General features: G+C 36.1%; 1 protein-coding gene across 1 annotated transcript in view; it reads right to left on the reverse strand.

The window, feature by feature from the left end:
• Positions 1 to 1573: 1573 nt before the first annotated feature.
• The window catches only part of LOC142851421 (inactive heparanase-2-like), an 87673-nt gene continuing 68145 nt past the window's right edge, over positions 1574 to 21101 (reverse strand). Inside the window, exons 3-4 of the mRNA XM_075975264.1 lie at positions 2540 to 2701; positions 1574 to 1632 (exon numbers count right to left, since the gene is read on the reverse strand). Coding sequence (XP_075831379.1) covers positions 1574 to 1632; positions 2540 to 2701 — 221 coding nt within the window. The remainder of the gene's footprint in view (positions 1633 to 2539; positions 2702 to 21101) is intronic.

Raw genomic sequence — 21101 nt, forward strand, 5'->3', positions numbered from 1 at the left:
GGAAGGTCTATTTTACGAAAGTGATATTACAATACCTTCAAACATAGATTATCATTTTTCCTCATCTAAGGAGTAGCTGATTAAAAGTTACCAGTTGAAATAATAGACTATTAAGTAAGAATTCTTACCTCAACCAAGGTTAATATTCACATCAGCTAAAGGTAGAACACTGACAGATAAGCTATCTACTTTAAATTTGGAATATATACTACACCTTTCAAAGATATCATTATTATATATACCATTAACTTGCCACAAAGCATTTATTACACACTACAAAACATATACATGAAAGTCAGTAAATAATATGGGAGGATAAGAGAAACTTAACTTTTCCTGAGATTTAGTGGCCTGGTTTTCTAAGTACTTTCATTGCAAAAAATTCATAGAGTATGCCAGAGCTATTGAAAGAATAAGTAGACTACCACCAAGTAGAAGCCCTCAAGTAGGTGTTCAGAATATGTTGGTAAAGAAAGTCAATTCATTTGAGTGGTCATGCCCCTTCGACTTCACCCTCCTTACCAATATACATTCATCACTGAAAAGGGAAATATTTACAAAACTTAGTTTAGTTATGTTTAAATATTATGTTTAGCTGTCTGGAGACCATGTTCTCAAGATTTATATAAGAAATCAAGGATTAAACTTCATAACAATTAGAAAACCACACTGTGTAAAATCAAAGACTTAGTTAAAGGACATTAAAATAGTTTTACCATTGGTACGAAACTGAAATGACTCCATCTCTCCCCAGCACCTGGAACTGAAACCTTTTGAACTTTCACGTAAACAAACCAAGGCACACCAAATGCTCTGTCTGCTGCAAGGTACCACCTCTGTACAAAGGCATATGAGTGAAAAATGTGGAGAATGCCTGAGGACGCTTTGAAGCAGCTTGGGAGAAGTGAGAGCAGGAAAGAGGCTCTTCTCTAGGGTAAGTTTGTTTAGTAGAAAGTAAGCAAGTTGTCAGGGTAAAAGTTGACAATGTTGATTCCAACAGTTTGAACTGTGAATAAACATCCAAAGGGATTATGTTACTGAGAATTAGAAAGATTCCATTGAACTCAATAGAACTCTAGTGTTTTCAAAGATAATATGCCTTTGAACCATACGCTGGATCTGCAGTTTAGGGTTAGAATTACTCTAAAGTCTTTTGTATGCTATAATAAAGAACACAGGGTATGACCCTACTAATACAATACTAAAATTGTTAGAGTAAGGGGGAATAAAAATATTTCATTTTTAATAACTAAATTGGAAAAAGAAAATATGTATACTTGTGCATATTTTGGAATAAACTAAAGAAATCTGGAGAAAAAAAATCCATATTCTTTTCAAACATCTAAACTTAAACTTAGCCTTGCTAGCAAATTTAGAAAATACATGCATTGGCCATAAATCATTTTTAAGTATTCCCTTCTTAATGCACTATCAAAGAGCAAAACACACCCTACACTTATGGAATCCATAATCCACTTCTCTGCTCACCAAAGCCACATTTAACCTGGCTTTCATCTCATGCTACTGGGTTTCCACCAGGTACAGGATGAAAAGTTCGAAGAGTCTTGTGCTTTTACAAAAGCAAAACAATTTGGTTGCCACTCAGCAATTCCTGGTAAAATGCCAGGAAGCCTGTAAAAAGAGTTAAAATTTTCCAAACTCAGAGTTCGCAAAAATAAATATGAGCTGTTCATACTGTCAGATACCCCATCTTTTTCATTCTTAACCATTCATAAACAAAAAAAAACACACACACAGTTTTGAATTGTTAAAAAGTTCATTCAAAACAGTCATCAAGTGTACTTTAAATGCTCCCGAGAAACTGAAGGCAGCTGAGATGGTTCTTAGTTCATCTTGCCCTAGAGAACTTTCACAGCAGAGTCCATATGAAAAATCTTTACAACGCCTAACAAATTATGCACCTTGCATATTGTTTACCAGAAAGGTTTGTAGGCAGTGCTACAAAATGTTATTTTCCTTTGCAGTTCTAACTCATATTTATTTCTAGAATCATGAATGTGGGCAAGTCCAGTTTAGCCTGAAACCTCTTTATGCTTAAAAAGAAAATCAAGTCCACAGATACTTTCAAACACTATCAGGAATAGAACATTCTCAGTTCTGTATGAAGATCATTATCATTTTACACATTGTTTTCATATTTACCAAGTTCATAGAAAGGGCATAAGCAGAAAAAAGAAAATAGCTACTTCTTTAAAAGATTCCAAATTTAGTAACCCTCTCAAATCTATTGGCACATATTTAGAAAGCTGTATTTTCATAAGACTTAATTAATTTTCCACTGGTTTTATCATTAAAAAAAAACACAGAGACTCACCCATAACTTTAAACCAAAAGTATCTACAGACTTCAAGAAATGTTTGTTGTAGGAAGAGAAGAGTCATCACAATTAAAATGCAGCAGAGTGGGTAAAGACAGGCAGATGTGGACTTATCTGGATGTCACACTAGTATCTCCTACGCATTAACTTGCTAACTCACAGAGGTCATCAATATATAACAATGCTCTAAGGTTCTATTACCTGTTAATATGAGATTACTGTAAGTATTGGAGAACTGCTCTTTCAGAAGGACCAGATGCATCTGAGCTGCCTTCTCTCTCTGGAGCTCCAGCATAATATCAGGATGCTGGGCAATCTTGCAGCCTTTCTGTTTATCCAAGGCAACATCACTCCGGACAATGTCTACAAAAATAAAGATGACAGGCAGTAAAACAAAACAAAAAGCATATTTGTATAGAGGTTTTTTTTAATTAACCCAACATGGCAGAATGTATAAATTACCAGCTTCTTTATCAAACTGAAAATATCAAGAAGTAATACCCAAGAGGGTTCTTTAGCTCCATACTGAATCCTATGTTTCTCTCCTTATTTTCCAATTCTTTGATAATTTCTGATACTTAGCTCTCTCTGGCCTAACTAAAGACATTAATCAGATATGTTTCTTCTTAGCTCACCTCCAGGATTTATTTACCTTCTGGGGCCTTTTCTAAACATCATCTGCCATTCACCAGAAGGAATAATAAAACAACTTCAAATACTAGGAGCTATAACGTTGACTTCCTCTACTTTCTGCCTAGAACCAGGAACAAATAGTCTAAAAACTTGGCTATTTTCAATTCACTTTCCAGCTAGACCATTCAGCCTAATTTGGGACTGCCATCGCGTGGGTTACCTCATCAAGGACTCTCCTGCTATTTTCCCTGTATGACTGTGAAAATAGCTTCAATCTGACCTGGAAGTCATTTTGTCAATCCAGAAACACTTTTGAGTCTCTGAAGTAAGAAAGAGAGCTCAGCCCCTAAAGCCTCTCCCCTGCTGTTTTTTCATTAACTACAGGTCGCCTTTTGTAACTCTGTGTGATTTTGCACTGAGAGCAAATATAGCTTGGAGAAAATAGTCTTCCTCAGAAAAAACAAAAATCACTCATAAAGAATGCTTCCTAGCTATTAAGAAACACATTATATATACTATAATGTATGGAAGTTATTTCTCCATTTTGTCAATTAAAACCTAATTTGTCTGATTCTAATAGGAACAAGTGATACTGTTCAAAGCAATCTAGATAGCAACTCTAGAAACTTCCAAGTTTTACATAGCTAGTCAACAGATTTTATGGGAAAGAACTAGAAAGAGCCTCTGACACTGCTGAAGCTAATGGTTTCAAATGGGGTGAAAATGCCATAGTAAATTCACCAATAGGAAAGAGTTCCTAAGCAGTGCTCAAAAACACCTGCCAGAAAACACAGGACAGAACATGGCAAGAAGGGTTGGGTAATACTCTGAACAAGCAGGATTTTATGAGACCCTACATCAAAGAATGTCCCATCTAAAAATAGAAATTCAACACATGAAGGTTAGGATATGTGACCACAAATAATAGCTAGATTTGAAAACAGTCCATTCTAGTTCTTAGATAAAACAAGAGCTGGATGGAAATGATGTATTCCTTATATCTAAATATATTTGTACCAACTCATAGAAATAGGCAATAAAATTAGCTAATTCACGTAAAAAATATCAGATTTTATGAGATTTATATACAGAGAATGAATTAAGTAAAAGAAAGAGTCAAAAAAGTCAAAAATTCTAATTTTAAAAATTACCCCGATAAAAGAGGGTTAAAGTATTTCTTTAAAATACTAATTTCTTTAAATTTTGAATAGAAGTATTTATTTTAAATGTTAAAATTATTTAAATTTTAGATTATTTCATTGAATCTGCACAACAATATTATCAAAGATTGTGGCAGACATTGCACTGTGCTCTCTTCCTCTATTACAGAGACTGAAAGTCATTGTCACAAACTTTTCTAACTTCCTTGAAACAAAGACAGCAAACATTACATGGTTCTGGAAAGTAAGTTTGACTGAATCTGAGAAGGGACACCTTACACTGTCCTACTACCCTCCACCCCAATACTTGGGGATTTGAAAAAATAAATAAATAGAAATAGATGAGAGGATATCCCTATTCCTTGGAGAGAAAGGCCCTCTGGTTTGTTTTGATATTTTTTCTTTGCATTTTCTATATTTGATTGTTTTAGATTTGCTTTGTTTCTCTCACCATTTTTGTAACTCTTTATCTAGCTATATCTATTATTAACTTAACTCAGTATTTTCTTGTCCTTTCTCATTTTCATCCTTTTTCTCTTCTTATACTTAATTATATTTTCATTAATATAAGCAATTTAAAGTGTTTTCCCTTCTGGTTTCTTTTCTAGGGTCATTGGTATTGTCATTATTTTAAAAGCTTTTTTGTGAGTTTGTTTTTTTGTTGGGGGCCATTTATTTTGCTTTTACTATTACTAGAACTAATTTGTTTTTAAGTTATTCAAATTACTTTGGTTATTACTTTCCAAAATGGTGTTAAGCATATTGAACACATAAAGTTTGTACTATGATGTTCAGATATACACATTCCAATTAATAGAAATTTCACTTACACTGTTTACAAGTTAATCTGCTAAAATTTAGATAGATACTTAAACAAAAAGTTATGAGAGACAAAAGCCTACAGTTAACACCCCTGCTCTAAGAAGATACAAACTGTAAGCGAAAAGATAGAGATTACTAAATATTAACCTCGGTATAAAAAAAAGACAGAGGGAAAAATTACATAACTGGTACAATTGCCCCAAATGTAATAGACACTGGCATAGGTTGCTACCATTGTTTTTCAAATTACACAGTGATAACAAGTCTAAAGGAGTAACTACAAAAACCTCACGTAATTTATACTCTTCTGTTTATGAAATAGCTATCAGGTAGACCACAGCCACCTGAGCCCTACAAACAAAGTAGGTAACTAAGGTTCCAAAACTATGCATACAATCAGAACCCACCAAATATGCCTCAGAAGCCACAGGAAAACTGCAAATACATTATCCAATTAGAATTAAGATAAACACAGCTGAGTATGGTAGCACATATCTATAGTTTCAGCAGGTAAAAACAGCAAGATTAAGCCAGCCTCATTATAGCAAACTCAACAAAATCTTAAAGCAAACTGACTTTGGCATGCATACACATGCGCGCACGCACACACACACACACACACACACATACACACACAATTAAGCTCAATACTACACCAGTAAAAAAAGAGAAGCTCAAGAGAAGGTCATGCCAAAAGAAGACCTACAAGTGAGAGGCATACCGATATCAATGGATGTGTAATTCCTAACATAAAAACACAAAAAAAATATGAAAAATAATAAGCAACATGGTTCTACCAAAAATCCATAATTCTGTTAATTGCTTCAAAATATATTAATATCAATAAGGTAATTTACAAAGAATTTTAAAAACTAAGAATTTTAAAGAAAATTCAAAAGGATCAATGACCTCTGAGAAAACAGGAAAATAGCTGAATATAAATGAGAAAGACGAAGACAAAATTAAGAAATTAATAAAAAATGAAAATCCTAAGGTGAAGGGGGCTTAAAAATGAAAGGCTCAACACATTAACTTTCAGAATCAGTGGAAGCCAGAAAGGGTACTGCTCATTTATAATTATACACTCAAAGGTTAAAGCTGGAGGATCTTGAGTTTATGTACAGCCTAGTCTACAATGTAAGATCATGTCTGTCATACTTAGATCCCTTTTGCTACAATAAAACATTGACTAAAATCAACTTGGTGAGGAAAAGGTTTATTTGGCTTACACATCCTGATTACAGTCCATCCTTAAGGGAATCAGAGCAGGAACGCAAGTATAGAGGAAGAAAGCTGTATACTTGGCATCCACAGCTTACTGCTTTCCTTAAAATACAACTCAAGACCACAAGGCCAGCACTGACACCATACACAATGGACTGAGCCCTTCCACATCAAACATCAGTCAAAAAAAATAACATATAAGCATGTCCACAGCTCGATCCAATGAAGACAATTCCTCAACTGAATTTCCCTCTCTCAAGATGTGTAAAGTTGACAAAAAAAAAAAGCAGAAGTGACTGGTCAACTTGATACACAGACATATAGCATCATTAGACCATAAATTTTGTTTTATTGTTTTTCCCAAGTACACATAGCATAACTTCAAAAGTCCCATGGTCTCTAAAAATTTCAACACTTTAAAAATCCAAGTTCTCTTCTAAATCCTAATGTCTCTTTAAAAATCTAAACTCTCAGCTGTGGACTCCTTTAAAATCCAAAACAAATTAAATATTTTTTACTGCAAGATGAATAAAGAAGAGCACAAAAACAAAGCAAGCAAAACCAGACCTCACCAGTGTAAAAACTCAGTGCGCAATGCCTGCCACTCCCTCATGATATTTTAGACTCCAAATACCTTCAAGTAGCCTCAATTCTCTGCCAACTGAAGCTTACACATTTTATCTGGTGGACTTTAGCTGGCTCCACTCCACACCTGCTTCTAGCCTTGGTAGCCATACCACAGTTTTGACATATGGGTCATCTGTCATTTCCATCATGCTGGGTAACTACTAGGACTGAGCTTGCACCTTTACTGATGCTATCTCCTGAACTCTCAGAGCAATAAGCCCTAACTGTTCTACTTGACCCCTGTAATCTTACAGAACTAGTACCATGTGGAAGACGTATTACCAAGTTCACCTAACATCTTGAGATGCAGCCTTGACCCACTCTGGACCTCAGCTTCTGTGTGCTGACACTGAGTAAATATTTCCCAGATTTTTGCCTCAATAATGCCTGTTTCTTCTAAGTCACAGCTGATTTTTTAGCTCCATCTAAACAGCCTCAATTACCCAGTAAAGAAATGGTTTTACTTCAAAGGTAACAAACTCTTGTTAATCATAGATTATTTTTTTAGTCTCAGTTAGCCAGGAATCATAGATTTATAATTCAAAATCTCCACGCAAATGGCCCTGATTAAGTCTTTGCTTCCCACTATAATTTCACAAGCTAGGCCTCCATCATCTGCATTTCTCTCAACACTCTTACAAGTTCCCACAGAATACCCCATTATGTTTTAAGCATCTATTCCATGACTAAAGTTCAAAACACTTCCACAATCTCCCAAAAACATGGTCAGCAACAGCCCACTCTCTGGTGCTGCAGGATGGTCTTTCTGCACACTGTGAATATGTGTTGCTTTCATTGGTTGATAAATAAAGCTGCTTTAGCCTATGGCAAGGCATGATAGAACCAGACAGGAAATTCAAGCAAGAGATACAAGAGAAGGGAGGAGTCTGAGAGACACAAGACAGCTGCTAGGAAGCAAGACATATACAAAATGAGGTAGGTAGGTAGGTGCCAATACAAGAATTCATCCAACAACCTAAAAAGCAACATGGTAACATGAGAACTCAGTGGTCACACAACAGAAAGACTTGATCATCCTAACCCAGAAGAAGCATAAGACATTGATTTTAAATGTAACTTTATGAAGATGACAGAGACCTTTAAAGAGGAAAAGACCATGATGGGTAAACCCATTGAAACAGTCTACCCGAGCTAATGGGAGCTCGCCAATACCAGTCGGAGTGGGAAGAAACAAGCATAGGACCAAACTAATTCCTTTGAATGTGGTTGACAGTTGCATGGCTGGGGCAGTCTGCAGGTACACCAGGATTTATCCCTACTGCTTGTACTGGCATTTGGAGAATCCATTCTTTTTGTATGAATACCTTGCTCAGCCTAGATATAGTAGGGAGGGCCTTGGACCTTCCCCAAAGCAATGTATTCTGAGGAATAGATGGGAGGTAGGGGAATAAGTGGAGGGAATGGGAGGAGAGGAGGAAGTGGGAATTTGAATTAGTATGTATAATAAAAAAATAGCTTGTTTTCTTTTTTAAAAATATAGAAAAAAATTAAAAAGTAAAAATACAAAAGAAAATGAGGATATTCCACGGCCATGTGGCAATACATAGATGAATAGAAATGGGCTGATTTAAATCTAAGAGCTAGCCAGTAATAAGCCTGAGACATGAGTCAAACATTTATAATTGATATTAAGCCTCTGAATAGTTATTCTGGAACTGGCAGGCAGGAAAGAAACTTGAAGTTACACTCTGGTACCAATTTTTGTTATAATTTGCTTCCCCTCATAACACTACTCACCTGTATTCTTAGCAGTCAAGAAATTGAAGCAGGAAGATTTTGAATTTAACATCAGTCTGAGATAGAGTAAGTCCCTATCTCAAAAAAAAAAAAAAAAAAACAATTGATTTTAAGTCTCACCTTGAGCACCTTGATTACACTGATGGCTCAACTTGGAAGAAAGATTGAGAATATTTGAAGATATTATTGATGCATATTCAGATAGTAATAAAGAAAAGAAGAAATTATGATAAATAATCAAGACATTTAGAATGCAAGTATGAATTCAAACTTAAAATTAGTCATCTAAATCAGGTATGTGAATCCTGCAGCTCATAGAACACATCGGTAGCAGGATAGCTATACATGAAACCCAACATGCTTGTAGATGCATCACGTCACAGGATCAAAAGTTGGATACCTGTGTTCTAGACAAAAAAAAAAAAAAAAAAAAAAATCCATGAAGTGAAAACAAAAACTTTCCCAGATCTCAAGAAAGGTGTAGCATAAGATACATTTAGAGCCCCTGCTAGACAAGTCAAGACTCTCCTCTCCACAATTTATAGACAAAAGGACAAACAATGAACATTGAAAGCTGCATAGAAAGGATTCAGGCACATGCAAACTCGAGCTCATCAGAATAACAACAGGTATTTCATAAGAAACCCTAGAGGCCAGAAGACCATGGAACAATGCATTCTAAGACTTGAATGAGATTAACTGTCTCAGTGGGTGGACCAACCCCTTGCAGTCCAGACTTCCTTGCTCATCTTCTCCCTCCTTCTTCTCTTCAACTGGACCTCGGGAAGTCAGTCCATTGCTCTAATGAGGGTCTCTGTCTCTATCTCCATATGTAGCTGGACGAAGAGTCCATGGTGATATTCTAGATAATCATCAGTGTGGTTATGGGGCAAGGCCAGTTCAGGCACCTTCTGCTCTGCTGCCCAAGGACCTAGCTGGGAACATCCCCACGGACACCTGGGATCCCCTCAGGAGCCAAGTTTCTTGTGAACCCTAAAATGGCTCCCTTAATGTAGATATCTTTTCCCCTGCCCCTATATTTGCCCTTCCTCCATCTCAACTGAGACAGTGTGCCTTATCTAATGGGAGCTCACCAAATACAGCTGGACCAGGACTGAATGAGCATGCAATCAAACTGGACTCTCTGAATGTGGTTGACAATGGGGGCTGACTGAGAAGCCATTGATAAAGGCACTGGGACTTGTTTGCACTGCCTATATTGGCTTTTTGGGACCCAGTCTATTTGGATGCAAAGCTTCCTAGGCCTGGATATAGGGGGAAGGGCCTTGGACTTCCCACAGGGCAGGATTCCCTGCCCTCTCTTAAGGAGGGAGGGGGAGGGAGGAGGGGGAGTGGGGGAGCAGGAGGGGAATGGGAAAAGGGGAGAAAGTGTAAATTTTTGAATGGAAATAATAAATAAAAAAAATTGTGGGGTAGGGGTGGGGTGGGGATAAGGGGAGATGGGGAGAGAGAAGGGAGATGGGGAGAGCTTGAGGGAATGGGATGGTTGTGATGGAGGAGGGGTAGATGTGGGAGCAGAGAAGTAGATATCTTAATTAAGGGAGGCATTTTAGGGTTGGCAAGAGACTTGACTCTAGAGGGGTTCCCAGGTGTCCAAGGAGATGTCCCCAGCTTGTTCCTTGGGCAGCAGAGGAGAGGGAGCCTGAACTGGCCTTATCCTATAGCCACACTGATGAATATCTTGCATATCACCATAGAACCTTCATCTGGCCACGGATTGAGATAGAGACAGAGACCCACATTGGAGCACTAGACTGAGCTCCCAAGTTCCAAATGAGGAGCAGAAGGAGGGAGAACATGAGCAAGGAAGCCAGGACCGCGAGGGGTGCACCCACCCACTGAGACAGTGGGGCTGATCTATTGGGAGCTCACTAAGGCCAGCTGGACTGGGACTGATGGAGCATGTGATCAAACTGAACTCTGAATGTGGCTGACGGTTGAGGCTGACTGAGAAGCCAAGGACAATGGCACTGGGTTTTGATTCTACTGCATGGACGGCTTTGTGGGAGCCTAGTCTGTTTGGATGCTCACCTTCCTGGACCTGGGGGGAGAGGGGAGGACCTTGGACTTCCCATAGGGTAGAGAACCCTGACTGCTCTTTGGACTGGAAAGGGAGGGGGAAGGGGAGGGAAGTTGGAGAAGGGGAGGAGGTGGAAGCTTTTAATAAAACAAATTGTAATGTGGATTTAACTAAAATTTAAGTGATCTATAGATCATATTAAAGAGAAATAATGTCTTAAATAATCTGAAGTTTCTCTCCATACATTTGATTTCTCACATTACTTTTTCGTATACTTCAGGATAAATGTACTCTACATTTTGATACATACAGTCAAACTTTTTTATACTAAATAGTATATTTAACAAATTACAATGTTTATTATAATTATAAATGAACACATAGAGTATTTAAAATAGTAAAGATAAGCTACATTTGTTTATGATGCAAAGATGTGTTGTGTTCTTTTATGTTGCATTTGTTTACCTCTGTGAAGTTGTGTTAATTTGCTTGTGTAAAATACTTGATTGGTCTAATAAAGGGCTGAATGGCCAATAGCAATGCAAGAGAAAGGATAGCCAGGGCTGGCAGGCAGAGAGAATAAATAGGAGAAGAAATCTGGTGAGAGAGAGATAGAGGAGTAAGAAAAGAAGGGGAAAGGGACATCAGGTGCCAGCCACCCAGCTACAAGCAAGCCACACAGTAAGAAGCAAAGAAATGTGTATAAAATAGAGAAAGATAAAATCCCAGACGCAAAAAGTAGATGGGATAATTTTTAAAAAGCTGGCTGATGGGCCCCTAAATAGTAAAAGAGAAAAAAAAACACAAAAAAATAACTAACTACAATAGAGTTCTCTTTAAATATTGACATTTTAATCTTCACTAAGAAAGTTCATTAGTTCTGGAAGTGTTTCCAAAGATTCTTTTGAATTTTTATGTAGATTATCATGTTACATGCAAGTACAGACATATTAACAACTACAATTCCAGTGAGTGTGCTTTTTAGTTCTCTTTCTACCCTTATTGTACTACTTAGGACTTCAATGATGTTGAATAAGAGATAAGGAAGAGAATATCCTTGCCTAGTTCATTTTGTCTTATTTGGATTTTGTCTGTTTTGATTTTCATTTGTTTTTGTCTTTAGCAGAGAGAAAATGAAATTGAATAGATAGAGAGATGGGGATGATCTGGGAGAAGTTGGAGAGATGAATAGAATATGATCAAATATATTTTCAAAATAAATAAATGAGGAGAATTACATTATGTTACAAACCCACAAGCCTAGCTCTAGACTTAGGGCCTAAGCATCCTCTTTGCTTGTGAGCCTCCTTTGCCAGTAAGTGCCTTCTTTTTCCTATGCCCATCCTGCATCCTTCCACACCTGATGTGGGAGTATCATATATCAATCTGTTGATTTCATTGGTTAAGTAATAAACAAACTGCTTGGGCTCATAGCTTAGAACATAGGTGGGTGGAGTAAACAGAACAGAATGCTGGGAGGAAGAGGAAGTGAGCTCAGACTCGACAGCTCTGCTCTGGAGCAGAGATGCCATGCTCCCCTCTCCCGGACAGAGGCAATAGCTCTGCTCTCTGAGGCAGACGCGATTCAGCTCCGACCCAGGAGGGATGTAGGCTAGAATCTTTCTGGTAAGCGCACCTAGCTGTGCTACATAGAATATTAGAAATGGGCTAGTCCAGGTGCGAGAGTTAGCCTAGAAGAGGCTAGATAGAAATGGGCCAAGCAGTGATTAAATGAATACAGTTTGTGTGTTGTTATTTCAGGCATAAGCTAGCATGTGGGTGGCCGGGGTGCTGGGGACGCAGCCCTGCCGCTCCTAATTACTACACACATCCATCTATGACTGTGGCCATCTCTGTACCCACAGGCCTAGATCCATAGATGTGGTCTTCCAACTTGTTTTGTTTAAAAGTTATCTTTGATGAGACACTGCTTCCCTCTCCCATCCTTACCTCAACAACTACCATCTCTGCATTACAGGCCAAGTTCCAAACCATCGTCTTTGTAAAACAGGCCAAATTCTAGACCATCACCTCTGCATCATAGACAAAGCTTCAGAACCATGTTTTGAAAGCTGTCTTTACCTAGTCCAGTTAAACAGTTCATCCACCACAAGTTTGACCTGGTTGAAATCAACTTGCACATCTCTTGCACTGCCTCAATCTAAGGAAGGCCAAATTATCACAGAAGACACACAAGCAAAGAAGTCTATATGCCAGGTCAAATTGCAAAAACAAAAACAACATGAATGGCCAAAATAGAATGTTTCCCCCATCAAACCAACTAGTCCTATAGACATGTTCTCTAAGAAAACCAAGTAGATAAACCCAAGACACAGAATTTGAAATAATACCCATAACCTTTATCAAAGATTTTATAAGAAGACATCAACAAACACTTCACTGAACTTTAAGAGGACAGCAACAAATGTTTGAGTTATGGCCAAGAAGATATAAATGTGTGAAATGACAAAAATAAATCAGGTTTTTGAAGACTTAATTCAATGTAGAGATAGATACATTGAAGAGTACACAAAGAAAACAAAAATAGAATTAAAAAAAATCTCAATTATAAAACTCAGGATGACGTCTTACAAGCAGAATGAATCAAGCAGAAAGTAGAATACTGGAACTCAAAGTAGAGGATCTGGAGTGACTAAGAAAAGAACATGAAAAAAAACTTTAAAAGCACAGGAAGAACATGCAGGAAATGTGAGGCATAATTTTTTAAAAAAAAAAAACTTTTGAATTATAGACATAGATGAGGGAGAAGAATCCCAGATCACTAGCATAGACCAGATCTTTAACAAGATCATAAAAAAACACTTCACCGAACAAAGGAAAAATATGCCCATGCAGATATAAGAAGCACACAGAACCCCAACTGAATAATAGCAGAAAAGAAACACCCTGTGACATATCATAGTTAAAATACTAAATATACAGAACAAAGGAAAATATTGAAAGCTGCAAGAGAAAAGAACACAGGTAATATATAAAAGAAAACCCATCAGAAAAATACCTCATTTCTCCAGGAAAACTCTGAAAGTCGAAAGCCTTGGGAACAATGCACTCCAAGTTCTAAAACACCAAGACTACCAACCTAGATTACAGTACCCACCAAAACTGTCTACTGCAGTTGGAGGGGAAAAAAATCTTTTCATAAGACAAACAGACTGAAAAGAGGAATAAGCACAGTCAGAAAAGTCTATAATGAATTCATTAAAATACAAAGCACAACTAAAACACAAAAAGAACAACATCCAAAAAAGATCAACAAAATGATTACAATCTAAACACATCTTTGAGTAATAACTCTAAATAGCAATAGCCTCAGACACAAACTAGCTGAATGGATTGATAAAATTCATTTATCTGTTGTCTACAAGAAACTCACCTATCTTTAGAAATGGGCAAAACCTTAAAAAATATTCCAAGCAAATGAGCCTAGGAAATAAGCAAGTATTGACATCCTAATATCTGATAAAACATACTTCAAACTAAAAACAAATCCGAAGAGACAAAAAGTATACTGTCAACTGATCAAGGTATCAACTAATTAAGAAAACATTACAGTACTAAAAATATATGCATCAAACTCTGGTACACTTAATCTATAAAAGGTATGCTAATAAAATAAAAACCACAGGTCAAAATAAATCCCACAAAAAGCCAGGAGGTGGTGGTACACAACTTTTCTAGCACATAGAGGCAAAGGCAGGTGGACCTCTACAAGTCTGGGGCCAGCTTGGTCTACAAAGTGAGTTCCAGGACAGCCAGAGACTGTTACACAAAGAAATCCTGTCTGGAAAAAACAATAAATAAATAAATAAATAAATAAATAAATAAATAAGCACGAAAATCTCAGAACTAAATGAAATCTTACATCAAATAAAAATAAAATCTGCAAAATTTTCCATATAAATACCAAAATATGCCCTAAAATAATCCATGCAGCCTCTCTGACTATTATGCAATAAAACTCAAAATTAAGCAAATAACCCCCTAGTAAATAAACTCATGCAGATTAAACAACTCATTGCTAAATGATGACTGGGTCAAAGAAGAAATCAAATTATTCTTGTAACTAAATGAAAATACGGCATAGCAAAACTATTGGTACACATTCAATGCAGTTCTAAGAGGAAAGTTTATAGCCCAATATGCCTACATTTAATTCTGGGACACATTCAATATAGTTCTAAGAGGCAAGTTTATAGCCCAATGTGCCTACATTTAAAAAAAATGTAGAAAAAAATCACAATAACTTAATGATGCAATTCAGTAATTTGGGAGATCAAAGAAAAATAAGTCCAGTAGACATTAAAAATAATAAATTTCAATACAGAAATTAATAAAATGGAAATAACAACAACAAAAGGTATTAATATTTCCAAGAGCTGACTATTTGATAAAATACAATATCAATAGACCCTTAGCCAAAAAACCAAAAGAAAGAGTGGCCCCAAATTAATGGAATAAAATATGAACATGGAAAATTACAAGACACGTGTAAGAAATAGAGAATATTATAAGGGAATGCTTTAAAAACCTGCATTTCTTTCAGCCAGGAAATCTGGTTCATTTCTTGATTCATCAAAATTACCAAAGTCAAACCAAGAAGAGAATAACAACCTAAATAAATCCATAACAACTAAGGAGACTGAGTAATAAAAAGCCTTCTAACTAAAAAATTCTAATCTACCAGTCTTATGGGTGGCAATGATAGCATGATTTATGATCATGAATTCTTCTATGATGTCAAAATTGTCTGGAATAACCCTGTCCAAACGGGGCAAGCCATTGGTGCAGAAAGCATCAAAAAACCTTCAGAAAGCTGTCATACATTTCATAGTTAATACTCAGCACAAACATGGAATTATACACAGAAAAAGAAATACTTTGGAATTCACAATTCAAGTATATTCTAGTCCTCATGGTAGAAGGGATAGCTGTAGATTTGAGTATATTAACTATCACAATCACACCATTTGATATCAAACTCTCCTGGAAGAGAAAACAGGCTTTCTATTTGATAATTTGCTTTCTGTTCTTTACCTTGATTATGACACTGATCATACTGGAATATGTAGAACATGAAATTTATGTAAAAAGAAAGTAGGTTACTTAAGACAACAATGCCTACTTTTCCTAAGATAAAAGCAGCCCTGATGACCAAGTCTCAAACAGGTTTAATTTATTTGCTCCAGTCTTTACCATCTGTTTCAGTAACACGGCTGGCACTGCATGAGAAGCCATAGTCAGTTGAACATGGAGGAACAAAGAACATTTTAACCTTTTAATATTAAATTTTAATTATCTCTGTGATAATATTGGGAAGTGAGTGTCATGATTTGAATGAAAAATGTCCCTCACAGGTCATGTATTTGAAAATATGATCCCAAGTTGATGGTGCTGTTTGGAAAAGTTATGGAACATTTAGGATAAGGAGTATTGCTGAAGAAAGTATGTCACTGGTGTCAGGCTTTCAGAAATTTTAAAACAGCATAACATTGAATCTGTGATATGATTGTTACTGATTACTCTTATGTAGTGCTACAATGAAATAAGGAAAGAGTCATAGATGGTTCCTTCATGGTTTCAGAGAGCCACTAAGACCCAAGCAATATATGGTGCAGCTAGAATTCCTTCTAGAAGTTTATCAGAGGCCACTACATGAAGTTATGAAAGTGAGACCTGGGTTTCAATGGATACACTAAGATACTGAAGATGCCAGAAACATGAGACATCTTCAAGGAGAGCTAGATACAGAGAGTAGGACCACCCTAAGAAAACCATATGTTGTCAGCAACAAAGTGTCCTAGGAACTAAAGCCATTTGACACTAAAGTCCCAAGAAGCAGCCAGGGAACTACACAATTTGAAGTTTGCCCTTCAGAGTTTCAGTCTTGTTTTGGTTCAGTCTTTTTTCACTATGCTCCAATTCCTCCCTTTTGTAATGCTAATGTTTTTTTCTGAGCCATTATTTATTAAAAGTGTGCATTATTTATTTTACAGAGGATCACAATTGAGAGACTGTCTTGAGTCTCAAAATAGACTTTGGACTTTTGAACAGTATTTAGACTATTAAAAATGGTGAGGACATTTAAAGGTGTCCTAAATGTATTTTACATTAAGATATAACCATAGCATCCAGGGAAGAATTTTGTGGTTTTTAAGGAGAAACATCCCTCCCCTCACAGTTTCATGTATTTGAACACTTGATCCCTAGTTAGTGTTGCTGTTTGGAAAGGACATAGAACTTTTAGGGTGGAGCCTTAGTATAAGAAGTATTTACTGAGGTTGGACTTTGAGAATTTATAGCCTTTCCCTATTTCTAGGTCATGCTGTCTGATCCCTAAGTACAGTTGACATGTGATTTTTCAGCGTCCTCATCATGCCACCATGCCTTCCTCACCAACATTGACTCTATCATTTTGGACTGTAAGCCAAGAAAAACTTTCTTCCTTAAATTGATCAAGGTATTTGATCATAGCAAAAGCGAAGTAACTAATAGAGTGAGCCTTCATAAGATGCTTAGTTCTCAAGGGTAAACCTTCATGAACTAATGTTGTTACAACAGATGTGGTTTCTCCCTCATACTCTCAAGTGTTCCCTTTATCCTTCTACTGTGTAAAGACTTCTACCATGTTATCACTGAAGAAAAAATGTCTTTAAGTATATATGTGTGTGTGTGTATCTTGATAGTAAACGTCTCAGCCTTCTTATCTGTGATCCAAAAAGTTTTTATTCATTAAAAACTGTCGTCATCATTGCACAACTAAGTAATTTGTATCTACAACTAACTAGTTGACAACTAATGCTGTCATAGGAGTACAAAAGGCATTAAGACAACTACTTAGCACTCTTGTTGCTCTGTGGGAATTGGAACTTAGAAAACTACTGATTATTTTGTCAATTATACTTTCAGGAAAAATAAAATTTTTCTATGGTATAAGAGTGTCACATTTTCTGTCAGTATCCAAGAAATGCTGGCAAGCTCTCTTCTGTTCACCTATAAGTCAGGTAAAATTCTCAAACCTTCATAGTAGATGACCTTATGATGTAGAATACCTAGTATACTAGGTAGAATCCCAAGTATAAATGTGACCTCAAGACGTTGTTGGATTGTTCCTGATTTTAAATGTGATTCCTATAATAATCCATCACTAATTTATAATTATAAATAATAATTTTTAGGTGGTTAGCATTTCTTTAGGATAGGGAAAATAGATAATAAAGACTCCAAGCCATTAATTTAGAAACTGAAGTTTTAATGCCCTAAAACATTTGATATACCTCCAAAATAGCTCTCTTTATAATAAAAAAGATGACTATTGATAAGAAATCTAGTGAAATTTCATACACCACAGTTAATATGTCCTCTGAAACGTCTGAAATTCTTAGCTCCCATCAAAACCAGAAGCATATTAAATCTCAATAGCTGAAAATCCCAATTTTTACAAATGTTTTCTAAAGCAGGAATTGTTAAAATTTCTATAGTCATATATTAGGTATTTTAGATTTTGCATTTGATACTCTGCTTCAACCCCTCAACTCTGTTACTATAATGCAAAAGCAGTCATAAGTAATACATAAATAAATAGATACAGCTATGCTCCAACATATCTTTAATAAAACAGATGGTCACAAAATTATATCTGAAAGCTATACTTTGCTAACTTCTAATCTAGAGGGCAGATAAAGCAGAAAATACCCTCACATTTCACAGATACAGAAATGGAAGTTAGCCAGGAGGTGGTGTTCATGCCTTTAATCCCAACACTCAGAAGGCAGAGGTTGGTGGATCTGAGTTCAAGGCCAGCCTTATCTACAGAGCAAGTTCCAAAACTGCCAGGGTTATGCAGAGAAACACTGTCTCAATAAAACAAGAAATAAACAAATAGATTTTTAAAGAAATTTTTTAAAAAAGACATGAAGGTTTGTGAGTAGAGGTTTTTTTTTTCAGAGGTTTTAGTGATTTTTCTCTAAGCAAAGATAAAGCCAAGCCTCCTGACTGGTAATGCCTCTTTGGATTGCCAGGATCAATCTCAGCAAATATTTTTTCCACTTTTACTAAATGTATGCAAATATATATATGGATACTTGGCAGATGCCCATGAATATTTAAGTCTCCCCTTGAGCTCTCTCCCTTGTGCTCTGCATTATTGTTCCAGCTCTGCATCATTCCCAGATGAAGACATCAGTTTAATTTCAATAATGTTCATGAAGACATGCACACCAGGTCTGATGCTACACCATGGAACAGTCTTCACACCACTAATAAGCACACATTGTTCATCTGCTAAGTGTTTCCAAGACTTGTCCCACTGTGTTGATTACAGCCCTGGTTTGTCATCTGTACACCAGGACTTCATATCTAAGCAACCTCATGTCTATTATCAAGAGATCTGAACAAAGAATCATCATGTATCAGCACTGTTTTATCTCTTTCATCTTCAATTTCTGAGATTCCATTCACTAAGATATTTTCTTTGTCTCACAGATTTTTTTCTACAAAAGTGCTAATAAAAGGACTGCAAGAAATCATAAATGTCTGCACGGAGATATAGAACTGGGAACAAACCATTAGTTCTTAGAAAAAAATTGGGCTAAGACAAAAGGAGCTACAACTTCAGGCTAGGTCAAAACCAAGAAATCTGCTTGTTCACTCGGGGTGTCTTAGAGCATTCTAAATCAAACCCAGTGGAATCTATGCGCTGTGTTTAAAAAAAAAATGACTACATTAACAAATTCTTTTAAAGTTAAGATTCAGTTATAGTTACTCCAAATTTTTTAAAAAATGATTGTTGTGGTCTGGAGGACTCCTGGAAGATGAACTCCACAAAGTATGAAAACTTAGATATTTAAACAAAAGTTAAAAGGCACAGGATGGTATTAACAGCTCTTCATATTCCTTTTATATTCACCACCTCTAAACATTAAAGAATCAAATGTCCACAAGTCATAGACTCATCCCAATTTTAAGGGCAACTGAGAAAGACACCCTTCTTGGAAATTTAGTATCCGCTCCACTAAAACAGTAGCCATAATGCCAAACAAATATGGCCAATAGTTTTGTACCTGAATAGCAACCAACTTATATGGTGATTTCCGATACTTTGGAAGTTGGTGGATTGGGTGAGTAGGGGAGTGGGAGAGGAAATGGGAAGAATTAGGGAGGGAAGATGGATATGGTCAGAATACATGCAATGAGACTCTCAAAGAATTACTGAAATATTATTTTTAAGTTCTTTGGAAGATAAGCGAATAATTAGTAAAGAAAAACCCAAGAATTATGCTTAATATACATATTTGGATAAATAAGTACACCTTATCTTTATTTTGTTCGTCTTCATTTTCTTGCAGAATTGTCTTTCTCTCTACAGCATGGGTAAATTGTCTATGAGTAGAATGTTCGAATTCCTGACCTATATCATTTTAGTATAAGTTCTTCAAAGAAAAATAAATAATCCAAGGTTGATGGTGATGAAGTCAAAAAGTAGAGTATTTGAAAAATATAAAGAATTTGGATGTCTAAATTTTTATAAGACTTGGCAAAGCATCATCAGATCTTTGTCTAACCTGGAAGGGGACCAAATTTCCTCATGTGGATGGTTTTGGAGCCTCCTAGTGGCAGCCTCAGGGGACCTACAGAGCTAGCTAAGAAAGGCTGAGGCTTTGAAGAGAAATAATTCATTATATATGTTGATTATTAATCATATTAGCTCCTGTAAGAAATATACAACATTGAACTTAGGAATAAAAATATGAATAAATGTTGGTGAAACTGAATAAATACTATAGAAAACAGGAGAATAGAAATATGCTAAAACAATGTAATAACATATAAAAACATAGGAAAGGGATAATGAGAGAACATATAGATATAATGGGAATGGGTTTTTTGCTAAACGATAAGTAGAAATCTAAATGAGAATCCAAGCACATATATTTTCACCCTTCCCTAATTCTGCTTCCTGTTTAGATGACTCCCTTGCCATCACACTTGAATACTAAGACTTCTTACCACAGATGAGAGGTAAGAAAGCTAGAAAAACAGATAAGTAACAAATTCAAGGTTTGAACTTTTATTTTTCATGCTTTGAAGAGATAACAGAAATTTTGAATCAAAGAAGTGGCCTACTGAAGTCCACACATTCAAATAACTCTGGAAATTGTATAAGGAACATTTTAGGACAGCTGATGATCTAGGAAGTGTATTAATTTATCACAGCAATCAAAGAAAGAGAGGAAAAGGAGCCTATCTGCTTTGGTAAAACACAGCAGTGTCAAGGTTTCAGAAATAATAATGGCTATACATAGTGATCAATAAAATGTAGAAATTATACCCAGAGTGCCTTAAGACATAAGGTAAATGGTGAAACTTGTAACAAAGACAGAGAACCACAGAAGAAATTGAAAGTTGTTATATTTTGAATCTCAAAAGACCTGAAAAGACTCCTGTGTTCATGGCTTCATTGCCAGCTGATGAACTTTGG

The sequence above is a fragment of the Microtus pennsylvanicus genome, chromosome 5 (assembly GCF_037038515.1).
Source record: "Microtus pennsylvanicus isolate mMicPen1 chromosome 5, mMicPen1.hap1, whole genome shotgun sequence".
Classification (NCBI taxonomy): domain Eukaryota; kingdom Metazoa; phylum Chordata; class Mammalia; order Rodentia; family Cricetidae; genus Microtus; species Microtus pennsylvanicus.